The following is a 16,752-nucleotide window of genomic DNA, read 5'->3' on the forward strand; positions in this document are numbered from 1 at the left end:
TCCAGTACTACCAGTACTCCTCCCATTCAAGTACCCCTCACCTCATTCAAGAATACACTTAAGACTTTCCTCTTTAATAGTGCTTATAGTTAGGGCTGAATCAGGTTTGCCCTGGTCCAGCCCCTTGATATGCTGCTATAGGCTTATAGGCTGCTGGGGGATGTTTTAGGATACACTGAGCACCTCTCTCCTCTTCTCTCTCTCCTTATGGATGAATTTACATCTCTCCATTGCACCTTATTAACTCTGCTTCCTCCCCGGAGTCGTTGTGACTTCACGTCTCATAGGGTCCATTGGACCTGGAGGTGTCTGATGCTGGTGAGCCGGCCTCCCATTGGCCCTGCTGATGCCCCGCCCCCCCTCCTCTCTACCTCCTTCTGTTTCATGGATTGGAGTTCCATTCATACATTGTCATATTCATGTAATGTGTTTATGTAACTTTGTAACTCTGTTCATCTGGTCACATGACATCTATTCATCTGTCCATCCGGGGAGAGGGATCCTCCTCTGTTGCTCTCCTGAAGGTTTCTTCACTTTTTTCCCTGTCAAAGGTTATTTTTGGGGAGTTTTTCGTGATTCGATGTGAGGTCAAAGGTCAGGGATGTCGTATGTGTACAGATTGTAAAGCCCTCTGAGGGGAGTTTGTGATTTGTGATATTGGGCTGTACAAAATAAACTGAATTGAATTAAATTGAATCAGTGTGTGAATGTTAGGTAGTCCTGATGGACAGGTGGAACCTTAGCTCCTCCCATCAGTGTGTGAATGTTAGTTACTGATGATGGACAGGTGGAACCTTAGCTCCTCCCATTAGTGTGTGAATGTTAGTTAGTCCTGATGGACAGGTGGAACCTTAGCTCCTCCCATCAGTGTGTGAATGTTAGTTACTGATGATGGACAGGTGGAACCTTAGCTCCTCCCATTAGTGTGTGAATGTTAGTTAGTCCTGATGGACAGGTGGAACCTTAGCTCCTCCCATTAGTGTGTGAATGTTAGTTAGTCCTGATGGACAGGTGGAACCTTAGCTCCTCCCATTAGTGTGTGAATGTTAGTTAGTCCTGATGGACAGGTGGAACCTTAGCTTCTCCCATTAGTGTGTGAATGTTAGTTAGTCCTGATGGACAGGTGGAACCTTAGCTCCTCCCATCAGTGTGTGAATGGGTGAATGATGTCATGAAGTGTTAAAGAGCTTTGAGTGGTCTGGAGGTCGGACCCCTGTGCACTCACCTGTACTTTCTGCGCCCGCCGCTTGTCCGTCCTCTGGTTCTGGTGGTAGATGCGGCTGAAGTTGGACACGATGACGGGCACCGGCAGCGCGATCACCAGCACGCCGCTCAGTGAGCAGATGGAGCCGAAGATCTTCCCGGCGATGGTCTTCGGGACCATGTCTCCGTACCTGTGGAGGGGAAGAAGAGGAAGCCTTCAGCCAACCGTCTCATTGTGCTTTTAACATTAATCACACTCGCAGCGCTCAGAGCTGAACATACAACAATGCATCGATCGTAGATACCAAGAAATGATTTTTTATGTGGCATAGAGGAGGATAAATACCACAAAAACACACAGGGTGGCTGGAACCAAAGACAGCCTTTAACCCCAGAGACGTCAGCCTCCATGTATTAGTCCGTAGGTATTTAAACCACCATCAAACCTAATTAAAGTATTTCACCATCTTTATTAAACATAATTAAGTATGTGTTTCCTTTAAAGACAGAATTATATATTGAAAAGACTTTATGTAACGAGCAGAAAATGACACATGTTGTTGCACAAAAAAGTATTTGTTTTCTGAGGACACACGCACGCACACACACATACATACACACGCACAGACACACACATACAGACACACACACACAAAATACACGCACACAAACACACACACACACAGGACAAGACGAAGGTGGAGACATTCCCAGACTTCTAAATTGATAAATCTAAATAAATAAATCTAAATACATAAATGTAAATCAATATAAATATATGTAAAAATCAAATACATAAATCTACATAGATATGAATATGTATGTAAAAATAAAATATTAAACATTACAATAATTAATGACATCACATTTCTCTTTTTTAGTAGGAAAGATGTCTCTTTTCCACCCATGATTATTTTCAACCAAGCAGGAAGGCTCTGGTCCCATGATGCATCTGTAATGTTTACACACACACACCAGTCTGAACGTTGTTGCTGTAAGTATTGAAAGCAGAAATATTCATACACGTCTGCAGCTGTTTGAGCCCAGAAACTTAATGAAAAGAGGTCCGCTAACGAAGAACCAGCAGGAGAGCAAGTAATGTTAGCAGCACCGCTAACGAAGAACCAGCAGGAGGAGAGCTAGTAATGTTAGCAGCACCGCTAACGAAGAACCAGCAGGAGGAGAGCTAGTAATGTTACCAGCACCGCTAACGGAGAACCAGCAGGAGGAGAGCTAGTAATGTTAGCAGCACCGCTAACGAAGAACCAGCAGGAGGAGAGCTAGTAATGTTACCAGCACCGCTAACGGAGAACCAGCAGGAGGAGAGCTAGTAATGTTAGCAGCACCGCTAACGGAGAACCAGCAGGAGGAGAGCTAGTAATGTTAGCAGCACCGCTAACGAAGAACCAGCAGGAGGAGAGCTAGTAATGTTACCAGCACCGCTAACGGAGAACCAGCAGGAGGAGAGCTAGTAATGTTAGCAGCACCGCTAACGAAGAACCAGCAGGAGGAGAGCAAGTAATGTTACCAGCACCGCTAATGGAGAACCAGCAGGAGGAGAGCTAGTAATGTTAGCAGCACCGCTAACGAAGAACCAGCAGGAGGAGAGCTAGTAATGTTAGCAGCACCGCTAACGAAGAACCAGCAGGAGGAGAGCTAGTAATGTTAGCAGCACCACTAACGGAGAACCAGCAGGAGGAGAGCTAGTAATGTTACCAGCACCGCTAACGGAGAAACAGCAGGAGGAGAGCTAGTAACGTTAGCAGCACTGTTAACAGAGAACCAGCAGGAGGAGAGCTAGTAACGTTAGCAGTAACGTTAGCAGCACCGCTAACGGATAACCAGCAGAAGGAGAGTTAGCAATGTTAGCAGCACCGTTAACAGAGAACCAGCAGGAGGACAGCTAGTAACGTTAGCAGCACATCTAATAGAGAAGCAACATGAGAACTAGGAATTTTAGCAGCACTGATGGTGCGTTCAGGCTCTGCTTAGTGAAAGTGATTACTGAAGGTAAATTATAACGTTCTCATGATGCGTTCACATGTAATCTAGTAAAATTTAGTTTTTAATGAGAAAACATATTGCATCCAGATGAAATATTTCTACTTTGTTACTATACACCACTGATTAGCAGCACAGCTAACGGAGAGCCAACAGGAGCGCAAGTAACGTTAGCACCACCGCTAATGGAGAACCAGCAGGGGGAGAGCTAGTGATGTTAGCACCACCGCTAACGGAGAATAAGCAGGAGGAGAGCTAGTGATGTTAAAAGCACCGCTAATGGAGAATCAGCAGGACGAGAGCTAGCAATGTTAGCACCACTGCTAACAGAGAATAAGCAGGAGGAGAGCTAGTGATGTTAACAGCACCGCTAATGGACAATCAGCAGGAGGAGAGCTAGTGATGTTAACAGCACCGCTAATGGAGAACCAGCAGGAGGAGAGCTAGTGATGTTAGCACCACCGCTAACGGAGAATAAGCAGGAGGAGAGCTAGTGATGTTAACAGCACCGCTAATGGAGAACCAGCAGGAGGAGAGCTAGTGATGTTAGCACCACCGCTAACGGAGAATCAGCAGGAGGAGAGCTAGCAATGTTAGCACCACTGCTAACAGAGAATAAGCAGGAGGAGAGCTAGTGATGTTAACAGCACCGCTAATGGACAATCAGCAGGAGGAGAGCTAGTGATGTTAACAGCACCGCTAATGGAGAACCAGCAGGAGGAGAGCTAGTGATGTTAGCACCACCGCTAACGGAGAATAAGCAGGAGGAGAGCTAGTGATGTTAACAGCACCGCTAATGGAGAACCAGCAGGAGGAGAGCTAGTGATGTTAGCACCACCGCTAACGGAGAATCAGCAGGAGGAGAGCTAGTGATGTTAGCAGCACCACTAATGGAGAATCTGCGGGAGGAGAGCTAGTGATGTTAGCAGCACCACTAATGGAGAATCAGCAGGAGAGCTAGTGATGTTAACAGCACCGCTAATGGAGAATCAGCAGGAGGAGAGCTAGCAATGTTAGCAGGACCGCTAACGGAGAACCAGCAGGAGGAGAGCTAGTAATGTTACCAGCACCGCTAACGGAGAACCAGCAGGAGGAGAGCTAGTGATGTTAAAAGCACCGCTAATGGAGAATCAGCAGGACGAGAGCTAGCAATGTTAGCACCACTGCTAACAGAGAATAAGCAGGAGGAGAGCTAGTGATGTTAACAGCCCCGCTAATGGAGAATCAGCAGGAGGAGAGCCAGTGATGTTCCCGGACTGAAAGTGGAAGCTGGTTCCATAAAAGAGGAGCTTGATAACTGAAGGCTCTTGCTCCCATCCTACTTTTTAGGACTCTAGGAACCACAAGTAGCCCCGCATTTAGTGAGCAGCTCTCTAGTGGGGCAATATGGTACTACAAGCTCCTTAAGATATGATGGTGCATCACCAGTCAAGGCTTTGTAGGTGAGGAGAAGAATTTTAAATGTGATTCTTGATTTTACAGGGAGCCAGTGCAGAGCAGCTAATACAGGAGTCATGTGATCTCTTTTCTCTGGAGTCTCATCTGACATTTCATGGCCAGTCACTCTGATGGAAGTAACTCAGATGATACACGGCTCTCCATCCGTAGTCGCCCACAAATGTCACCGCAAGGAAAGCAAGGGAGGAGGAGGTGGAGAGACGAAGGGATGCAGACAGGTAGACGGATGAGGAGGAAGAGGAGCACGAGATAACCAACGAAGAGCCAGATAGCGTCAACGTGAATATGAAGAGGGTTTGGATGTGTTTGGTTTTATTACGCCTTAATTAAATCAGATAATATGGAGCTGTTATAATATCAGCTCTCCCGTATGACAACTCAACACAGACATGGACCCGATCCTCATGCCCCCCCTGAGACCCTGAACCCTGTTCCCTGGTACCTGGTAGATGTTTGAGTGTGAGGTCATGAAAAGGTGTAAATATGAATGGGATGAATTGTGGGTAATTCCTCTGGAAAAATCATCAGGAATGCGGATTTACGGAAAGTGTTCAAAATGTCTTTGACAGACTCAAACACTCAACGATGTGACAGCGAGACAGAACTAAACTCTCTCGGGCATCGGGACTGGGATTGGTCCATGAGCTCTAATCCTGATCCTGATCTGTGGGTCTTTATTAATGCCTTTTATATTTATAGGGATGCATCAATTTATCGGCCGTACATCAGTATGTTGAACTGTAACTTGTGGTCGGTCTCGGACAACCGTAAGCAGCTGTCGATTCAGAGAGGAAGCCACTGGCTGAACTGGCAAATACATCCCATCCAATTAGAGTTTATGTTGGAAACACTGCTTGTGTGACTAATGGCGGACACATTGGTAAATAATTAGATCTAATCTTGTGGGTTGTGTACTGAAACCCTCTTCTCGTTGAGTTGGTAGATGTAGAGCAGCTTAAAGGTTTGTATTACGGTTCACGCCCATACAAAGACAGTGTAATTCATTGTTAAATACCTTTAAAACAGCTCAGTTCTTTTTCTTTATACGGGGATGTCTTTGTTTCCCCAGGAACAAATAACTACATTTATATTGTAAACATCCGTATCAACCCAGTATTTCACAATCGGTGCATCCCTACTCATTTTTCATTGATGTCCAAACAAAGGGAACATAGTCACATTTTTCAGGGCGCTGATCCATCTGAACTTTATCAGAAAACTGATTTCTTTACAAGTGTGCTTATTATGAAAGTTCAGAACGTCCAATAATAGTTATTCTGTATGAGGACCAGGATGTCTCATTTGAAGAGTCCTGCTTCATCAACCGTAATTGAACGTCTGTAAAAATTCTCATTCCAGAAGAATTTGAGAAAGAAATGTTGATCACATTTAGTGGCATTGGGGTATTATTTTGTACTCTTAAAGTTCACAGTAAGAGTGTTTATCAGGACATAATTAATTTTCATTATAACAGATTGTAGAGTTCAGACGGTCGGTGTGGGATAGTTGAGGCCCACAAAACCCAAAAGACTGCACACAAGATCCAATCAAACCAGCCCTTCAGAAGCCGAGGCTGAAGAAAGAAACAGTAGGAATCATGAATGTGGTTTAACAGCGTACGGCCTCTGTGTAATAGATGCTCCTTGAATGTGAATTGCAGCAACAACCTTGTTTGGAACGACTCAACAACATAAACCAGAGCATTGTGAAAGGTGGGATCTGTACCAAGTAAAAATGTCGAAACTTGATTTATGAATTCACAGGAAAATGTCTCCTCTGTGTAACTCTTCAGTTAAACACCTTTATTATTTACAGTAGGAGACAGTACTGTTCTAGTGAAGACGGGCTGAGAGAGTCAAGACCACAACCAGACCAGTCTGAGTCCAACACTGCTTGACACACTAACGACCTGGAGATGAAGACCTTGAGACGGTCTCGAAGACTGACCTCTAGCACTGGTCTGGAGGACCGTTATTAGGGCTTCAGAAATAAGCTGAACTGAACGGTTGTATTGCTGCAATACTAAAGACTTCTGCTTACTATCTGATATGACAACATTAGGAAGGTTCTGTGGCTGCTTTTAAGCTCCAATTCTGGTCGCTCATATTCAACCTTATATGTGGGAGCTCATCTTCATTGCTATTTATGAACCAGCCTAATGCTTCGGTTGCACCATGATACTCTTCTGCTTTGTATGCTGGAGATCTGCTATGTTTGCTTTCATAGAGAATGACATGTCTGACAGTAAAACGATCATCGCAACAAATATTTTAGACAAGATGGAATCAATTCATTATGATTTAGTTATTGTTGCTAGATTGCCCTAATAATGAATCAAACACACACATGCTACTTTGTTGGTTTTCATGCGCACACAAAGGCCTGTGTAAGGACCTGAGGGGAAGGGTGGTGCCTGGAGTCTATGTTCCAGCCAGAAGGCTCCACCCACTCGCTCAGGAGAGCATGGGGATCAGGTGTGAGAAGAGATGCACCTGATCCTGAGCTCCTCGTCAGGGAGGCAAACAAAGGCCAAGGAGGGGAAACGCATGACGGGAGAAGGTTAAGCCGGTAAGTCGGCTAGCGGCCGACTTACCTGAGATAGCTTTTGTAAGAAATTGATAGAGCTCGAGACTGAGCTACACCTGTTTTTGCTTTATTAAAAACCCTTAAAACCTGCAGACCTGACTGTGATTGCTGCACTGCTCTAACTGCTGTGTCCGCCATACCGTCTTGTTACACCTGCAAGACTCAAAGTCCAGTTTCCTGTCCGCACAGCGATCCCCGAGAGACGGAGGTTTCCTCTTTCACATTTGTCAAGTGATGAGATTGGAAAGGGAGAAATAACACTGATACGTTGATAAAGTGAAGGCGTTACTCAAAAGGTCATTACATCACTTGCCTCACCACCAATCGCACGGGAATCACACTGAGGGATGGCCACCATTTCTCTGTAACACCCAGTTTGCTCGACAATATGACTATAATTGGACAAACTTTGCAAAGCTCCATCCAAACATGGACCTTTCACAGCTACACTTAATTTGTTTCCTTCATCCATTTATGCATTTGTGGCGGTCTGCCACTATACCAGTGGTTCTCAAACGTTTCCTGTCACGCCCCACTTTGGCTGAAGATCAATGTTCATGCCCCATTGTAACTAAATGGTCCATGCTGAATTGTTATTGTAATAACTTTTTGGCACTCCATCTGTGCTTTTTCAATTATAATATAGATTTTCAATTAGAATAAAGACAACTGATATCACTTTCAAGTAAACCAGACTGCCTTCATCAAACACAAAGTAAATCAAATGTGCAATCTCTTTGTTGGAACAATGCAAAATAAAGTTTGATCTGTGCAAAAAAGATCTAATAGTTGGCAAACAAGTTGCATGTTCTGGCTGCAATTAACCTGTTTTGAACCGACTATCTTTTCAAGATAATAACAAACTGAAAACTAAACAAAACAAGTTATAATATTTGAGTTTTACACTGCACATCTTTTCTAAACAACAATAATGTGCAACCTGTGCAAAACACACTGAGTGCCACTACAAACCTTTTAAAAAAGGTGCTGCAGAATTGATACGGCCACTCTCAATTCATCCTCAATGTTGAGCTCTTGTTTTGAAGGGCAACAGCAGAAAAGCCACTCTCAATTAATCCTCAATGTTGAGCCTTTGTTTTGAAGGGCAAGAGCAGACAAGCCACTCTCTATTCTTGCTCAATGTTGAGCCTTTGTTTTGAAGGACAACAGCAGAAAAGCCGATCTCTATTCATGCTCAATGTTGAGCTTTTGTTTTGAAGGGCAACAGAAGAAAAGCCACTCTCAATTAATCCTCAATGTTGAGCCTTTGTTTTGAAGGACAACAGCAGAAAAGCCGATCTCTATTCATGCTCAATGTTGAATATTTGTTTTGAAGGGCAACAGAAGAAAAGCCACTCTCAATTCATGCTCAATGTTGAGCTTAGATCTGTATTTTATTTTGAAGGGCAAGAGCAGAAAAGCCACTCTCTATTCTTGCTTAATGTTGAGCCTTTGTTTTGAAGGGCAAGAGCAGATAAGCCACTCTCTATTCTTGCTCAATGTTGAGCCTTTGTTTTGAAGGACAACAGCAGAAAAGCCGATCTCTATTCATGCTCAATGTTGAGCTTTTGTTTTGAAGGGCAACAGAAGAAAAGCCACTCTCAATTAATCCTCAATGTTGAGCCTTTGTTTTGAAGGGCAACAGCATAAAAGCCGATCTCACGGACTTAGTTTTATGAAACTAAGTAATACTGCACTATACCAACATTGACCGCTACATATTGATTTTCTATAATCTTTAATAACTATAATGCTGCATGCGGAGCATTGATTCACTCAGCCCCTCCTGACCCCACTCTCTCTCTCACAAACAAGATAGAGAGCTGCAATAACAGGAAGTTAGCATAGCACTGGTTCCCTGGACGAAAAGCCAACGGGATTCTTCCATAGATGTTGCATTATGTGGAAAATAATCAAACAAACGTTTATGATTCTCATACATTTAGGTCATCAAGATAATCTTCACAAATAACTTTAATGATTTTTTAAAGTAAAAAGCTAACGTCAGGCTATAAAGGAACTCCAGCCCGGTCACATGACTTCACGTCTGTGATTAGCCCCTCCGCTCTGAATCACATGATGAGGCGCAGGAGGAGTTAACCAACGGTTAGTATCACGAACACCTCGGCACAAGTTAGTCAAACACTGCATTCAAGTTCGCTCATAAGTTGGACGATTGATGTTCGTCAGCCAACACTCAATCTCAGAGACTCACCTCTCCAAGGAAGTTATTAACAGGAATGTAGGAAGCTCAGCTGGGTTGATAACAGCGGCAACGGTGCTAACATCGCTAACAGCAGTAACAGGGCTAACATTGTTAGCAGTGCTAACAGTGCTTACAGCGGTAACAATGCTAAGAGCAGTAACAGTGCTAAGAGTGGTAACAGGGCCAACAGTGGTAATAGTGCTAGCAGCAATAGTAGTGCTAGCAGCGGTAACAGTTCTGACAGTGCTATCAGCCGTAATAGTTCTACCAGCATTATCAGTGCTAACAGCGGTAATAGTGCTACCAATGTTAGCAGTGCTAACAGTGCTTACAGGGGTAACAGTTCTAACAGCCCTAACAGTGCAAACTACGGAAATGAACACTTTACACTTGAAATGAAGAAGCACTTGTAAATGAAAAGGTAGTACAACAAGTAAACCATATATTGGTGTCTGTGATTGCACAGTGTTACTAATCCTGGGCCGGCGCTATCAGCTGTAACCCGGCGGTATGAGGGCATGTAGGGCGACGTGAAAGACACTAATGGCATGAAACCAGTATGTTCACTCTTCTAATCCCAGCTGCTTAAACCGCTTTACGAGTAGAAAACCCAACTCCTGATAGGCCGATGGACGTATGGATACAAGCAGGTAATAGAAACAAGAACCCGTCTGTTTGCATTAGTCTGCACACAAGGAGGAGGAGGCACACTAACCTTGATATGTGGTTCAATTAAACCACCAATGAGAACTAGCCGCGCTCGGTTTGAAACATTAACCTCTGGAGGACGTTCCAACGCCCAGTCTGATGCCTTTTAATTGAATGCAAGACGGCAACAGAACCGAGAATGGAGGTACAAATACGTCTTTCACCGGAGCTCGTTGGGTCGGACCTCGCATCCAGCAGGGAATAGAACCACAAACAATATGTGGGATACTTGGTTATAACAGAAATATATAGTGGCATCAAAAATTGCATTTTTACAGGCCACATTTTTCAGTCTTGTTGCCAATTTGACTGAAATGTCCAAACAACTCTGAAATAATCACAATTAAGGGATCCACATCATCATGAAACTAAATATAGTATAGAAAAAAAAATCACAGGTAGAGAGGCCCCGCCCCCCCAAAACCGTCTCTAGATGAGTTACCGCTTCTTTAGAAGTGAGGCACAGGACGTCACATCGACTCATCCAGGTCACAGTGATGTATTTCTTTAACTTCCCGTCCAAGAGGTGTGTTTGTGCTTCTTTTGTTCATGCCCGACGTAGTGGAGCCGGCGCGCACCAGAGAATGATGTGGGGGGCGGTACGGAAAGCCGATAGGGCCATTAAACGCCTCTATTTGCACTAATGTCCCTTTCGGCTTTCCGTAGGCGCGTTGGCTCCACCAGTGGTCGCAGTGCTCGGTGGTGCACTTTCAGAATATTTGTAAACTGATAAGACGTCTCGAAGCTTCAGAAAAGTCTTATCAAAAATGTTTACAGGATATTACACCTTTTGCTTTTGTTTATGAACAAAGCTTCAGTGCACGTTTGTGAGCATGTGTCTCCCTTGTTTGTTTTGGGTTTTCCAAGATGTCCGTCCGGAGAGACCGTCTCCATCTTTGGCACAAACATTCGTTTGCACTCAAGAATCAACTGATTTGATTTTGGAGGTCCGAGAGTCACCGCGTAGGGAATCAAAACGTAGGGAATATTGTGCCGGTCCTCACGTGTCGATAGAATCCACGATGTGTTCCACATTTGTCAGGAGAACCCTTAACGAGTGAGCAAGTCCAAAAATCTGCCCATCCGCCCCCATTATATCTTTCTCTCCAAAGCGTCTTCTCACAGACAGTCGGACCTGATTTGTAAATCGCGACTACAGACACATTTCTTACACTACAGACACATTTCTTACACTACAGACACATGTCTTACACTACAGACACATTTCTTACACTACAGACACATGTCTTACACTACAGACACATGTCTTACACTACACACACATGTTATACACTACAGACACGTGTCTTACACTACAGACACATGTCTTACACTACAGACACATGTCATACACTACAGACACATTTCTTACACTACAGACACATGTCTTACACTACAGACACATGTATTACACTACAGACACATGTCTTACACTACAGACACATTTCTTACACTACAGACACGTGTCTTACACTACAGACACATTTCTTACACTACAGACACATTTCTTACACTACAGACACGTGTCTTACACTACAGACACATGTCTTACACTACAGACACATGTCATACACTACAGACACATTTCTTACACTACAGACACATGTCATACACTACAGACACATTTCTTACACTACAGACACGTGTCTTACACTACAGACACATGTCTTACACTACAAACACATGTCTTACACTACAGACACATGTCTTACACTACAGACACATTTCTTACACTACAGACACATGTCTTACACTACAGACACATGTCTTACACTACAGACACATGTCTTACACTACAGACACATTTCTTACACTACAGACACATGTCTTACACTACAGACACATTTCTTACACTACAGACACATGTCTTACACTACAGACACATTTCTTACACTACAGACACATGTCTTACACTACAGACACATTTCTTACACTACAGACACATGTCTTACACTACAGACACATGTCTTACACTACAGACACATTTCTTACACTACAGACACATGTCTTACACTACAGACACATTTCTTACACTACAGACACATGTCTTACACTACAGACACATGTCTTACACTACAGACACATGTCTTACACTACAGACACATTTCTTACACTACACACACATGTCGTACACTACAGACACATGTCTTACACTACAGACACATGTCTTACACTACAGACCCACCGCTCACAGTATTTATTTATCAAGTCATCCTTCCTCTCAACAACATATTGGCTAAAACAATAGAGCTACGGTTAACTGACTTTTTGAGATAGTTTGATAGGTAATCCCTCCATGTTAAGTCTGGTAACTGTCGTGCCTTTGAAGTTATTGCTATGGCAACCTTAGATGTTGGCAGCAAACAGGTGTTCTAATTAGTGCAGTTTGACAGACACACTCTCTCTCCCCCCCCCCCCCCCCCTGTGCTGGCTCCTCATTGGTGGAACGAGCTCCCCATTGACATCAGGACAGGAAGTCTCTACAGACTAAAAACACATCTTAGTGACGACACCTTGAATAGGGAAGGTAGAGCCGTAGTAGCACTCTAGTAGCACTTAAATGTCCCTTACTGATAGCACTTTGTTGTTTAGCACTTTAGTAGCACTTAAATGTCTCTTACTGATGGTACTCTGTAGTTTAACGTTATTGAATAAATTGTACTTTCTTGATTCTTGTTGTTCTGAGTTTGGACTCATGGTTTAATGCACTTATTGTAAGTCGCTTTGGATAAAAGAGTCAGCTAAATGACATGAAATGTAATGTAATGTAATGCAATGTAATGTAATGCAATGTAATGCAATGCAATGTAATGCAATGTCATGTAATGTAATGTCATGTAATGTCATGTAATGCAATGTAATGTAATGCAATGCAATGCAATGCAATGTCATGTAATGTCATGTAATGTAATGTCATGTAATGTCATGTAATGTCATGTCATGTAATGTCATGCAATGTAATGTAATGTCATGTAATGTCATGTAATGTAATGTCATGTAATGTAATGTAATGCAATGTAATGTAATGTAATGTCATGTAATGTCATTTAATGTAATGTAATGTAATGTAATGTCATGTAATGTAATGTCATGTAATGTAATGTCATGTAATGTAATGTCATGTAATGCAATGTAATGTAATGTCATGCAATGTAATGTCATGTAATGTAATGTCATGTCATGTAATGTAATGTAATGCAATGTAATGTAATGTAATGTCATGTAATGTCATTTAATGTAATGTAATGTCATGTAATGTAATGTCATGTCATGTAATGTAATGCAATGTAATGTAATGTAATGTCATGTAATGTCATTTAATGTAATGTAATGTAATGTAATGTCATGTAATGTAATGTCATGTAATGTAATGTCATGTCATGTAATGTCATGTCATGTAATGCAATGTAATGTAATGTCATGTAATGTAATGTCATGTCATGCAATGCAATGTAATGTAATGTCATGTAATGTAATGTAATGTAATGCCATGTCATGTCATGTCATGTCATGTAATGTAATGTCATGCAATGTCATGTAATGTAATGTAATGTCATGTAATGCAATGTAATGTAATGTAATGTCATGTAATGCAATGTAATGTAATGTAATGTCATGTAATGTAATGTAATGTCATGTCATGTAATGCAATGTAATGCAATGTAATGTAATGTAATGTCATGTAATGTAATGCAATGTAATGTAATGTCATGTCATGTAATGTAATGTAATGTAATGTAATGTCATGTAATGTAATGTAATGTAATGTAATGTAATGTAATGTAATGTAATGTCATGTCATGTAATGTAATGTCATGTAATGTAATGTCATGTAATGCAATGTAATGCAATGTAATGTAATGTCATGTAATGTAATGTAATGTCATGTAATGCAATGTAATGCAATGTAATGTAATGTAATGTAATGTCATGTCATGTAATGTAATGTCATGTAATGTAATGTCATGTAATGCAATGTAATGCAATGTAATGTAATGTCATGTAATGTAATGTAATGTCATGTAATGCAATGTAATGCAATGTCATGTAATGTAATGTAATGTCATGTCATGTAATGTAATGTCATGTAATGTAATGTCATGTAATGCAATGTAATGCAATGTAATGTAATGTCATGTAATGGTAGTGAGGTCCTCGCTGAGGAGGAGAGATGTGGGTGTGTCTCTGTCCAGTAACACACACACAGCTGTGTCACATGAGCTAATTAGCAGCTAAAACAACAACACAGGTGAGAGACAAGGGGGAGAGATAGGGAAATGTGGGCGTGTCTCTGTGTCCACTGAGGAGGTGTTCTTCCTGTCACGTGCGCGCGCGTCAAAGGTCACGTGTGCGTCAAAGGTCACGTGTGCGTCAAAGGTCACGTGTGCGTCAAAGGTCACGTGTGCGTCAAAGGTCACGTGCGTGTGTGTGTGTCTTTTATAGAGAGATCAGAGGAGAAAGAGCTTCACAGTAACTCCGGTTATATTTACTCCACCAAGATAACCAATATATCAGCGCGTTCGGCTCAGTCTTTCCTCTCTATTGATAATACTATTTTGGTGATTTGATCATGTTTTTTTTAAAGGTTTTAAATTGTTTGGTAGAACTCTCTCTCCCCCCCCCCTCTCTCTCTCTCTCTCCTTCCCCCCTCACCGGCCCTCCCTCTCTCTCCCTCTCTCTCTCTCTCCTTCCCCCCTCACCGGCCCTCCCTCTCTCTCCCTCTCTCTCTCTCTCTCTCCTTCCCCCCTCACCGGCCCTCCCTCTCTCTCCCTCTCTCTCTCTCTCCTTCCCCCCTCACCGCCCCTCCCTCTCTCTCCCTCTCTCCCCCCCCCTCTCTCTCTCTCTCTCTCTCTCCTTCCCCCCTCACCGCCCCTCCCTCTCTCTCTCTCTCTCTCTCTCTCTCCCCCCTCTCTCTCTATCCTCCCCCTCTCTCTCTCACCCCCCCCCTCTCCTTTCCTGCCTCCTCCCCCTCACCTCACTAGATATATACATGTATATAATACACATGTATCTAAACACCTCGGTAGAAGCCACACCATCTAAATTTCTTGCGAAATTTTCTACTTCTTCCTCAGATTCTTCTTCATTTTTAAACAGATTCTTCTTCATTCTTATACAGATTCTTCCTCAGATTCTTCTTCATTTTTCTTCAGATTCTTCATTCTCATACAGATTTTTCCTCAGATTCTTTTTCTTTCTTCCTCAGATTCTTCTTCATTTTTAAACAGATTCTTCTTCATTCTTCCTCAGATTCTTCTTCATTCTTATACAGATTCTTCTTCATTCTTCCTCAGATTCTTCTTCATTCTTATACAGATTCTTCTTCATTCTTATACAGATTCTTCTTGATTCTTCTCCAGATTCTTCTTCATTCTTATACAGATTCTTCCTCAGATTCTTCTTCATTCTTATACAGATTCTTCTTCATTCTTCTCCAGATTCTTCTTCATTCTTCTCCAGATTCTTCCTCACATTCTTCTTAATTCTTCTACAGATTCTTCTTCATTCTCATATAGATTCTTCCTCAGATTCTTTTTCTTTCTTTCTCAGATTCTTTTTCTTTCTTCCTCAGATTCTTCTCCATTCTTGTACAGATTCTTCCTCAGATTCTTCTTCATTCTTCCTCAGATTCTTTTTCTTTCTTCTCCAGATTCTTCTCCAGATTCTTCTCCAGATTCTTCCTCAGATTCTTCTTCATTCTTATACAGATTCTTCCTCAGATTCTTTTTCTTTCTTCTCCAGATTCTTCTCCAGATTCTTCTCCAGATTCTTCCTCAGATTCTTCTTCATTCTTATACAGATTCTTCCTCAGATTCTTCTTCATTCTTCCTCAGATTCTTTTTCTTTCTTCTCCAGATTCTTCTCCAGATTCTTCTCCAGATTCTTCCTCAGATTCTTCTTCATTCTTATACAGATTCTTCCTCAGATTCTTTTTCTTTCTTCCTCAGATTCTTCTTCATTCTTCCTCAGATTCTTTTTCTTTCTTCTCCAGATTCTTCTCCAGATTCTTCCTCAGATTCTTCTTCATTCTTCTCCAGATTCTTCCTCAGATTCTTCTTCATTCTCATACAGATTCTTCCTCAGATTCTTTTTCTTTCTTACTCAGATTCTTCTTCATTCTTATACAGATTCTTCCTCAGATTCTTCTTCATTCTTCTCCAGATTCTTCTTCATTCTTATACAGATTCTTCCTCAGATTCTTCTTCATTCTTCCTCAGATTCTTTTTCATTTTTAAACAGATTCTTCTTCATTCTTCTCCGGATTCTTCTCCAATCTTATACAGATTCTTCCTCAGATTCGTCTTCTTTCTTCTCCAGATTCTTCTCCAGATTCTTCCTCAGATTCTTCTTCATTCTTCTCTAGATTCTTCCTCAGATTCTTCTTCATTCTCATACAGATTCTTCCTCAGATTCTTCTTCATTCTTCCTCAGATTCTTTTTCATTTTTAAACAGATTCTTCTTCATTCTTCTCCGGATTCTTCTCCAATCTTATACAGATTCTTCCTCAGATTCGTCTTCTTTCTTCTCCAGATTCTTCTCCAGATTCTTCCTCAGATTCTTCTTCATTCTTCTCCAGATTCTTCCTCAG

At 41.9% G+C, this 16,752-nt stretch overlaps 1 protein-coding gene across 1 annotated transcript in view; it reads right to left on the reverse strand.

Annotated features, from left to right (window-relative positions):
* Positions 1-16,752, reverse strand: part of LOC117733407 (potassium voltage-gated channel subfamily D member 3-like) — a 104,002-nt gene that overhangs the window by 11,545 nt on the left and 75,705 nt on the right. The window contains exon 2 of the mRNA XM_034537038.1: positions 1,232-1,394. Coding sequence (XP_034392929.1) covers positions 1,232-1,394 — 163 coding nt within the window. The remainder of the gene's footprint in view (positions 1-1,231; positions 1,395-16,752) is intronic.

This window comes from Cyclopterus lumpus, chromosome 7 (assembly GCF_009769545.1).
Source record: "Cyclopterus lumpus isolate fCycLum1 chromosome 7, fCycLum1.pri, whole genome shotgun sequence".
NCBI lineage: Eukaryota > Metazoa > Chordata > Actinopteri > Perciformes > Cyclopteridae > Cyclopterus > Cyclopterus lumpus.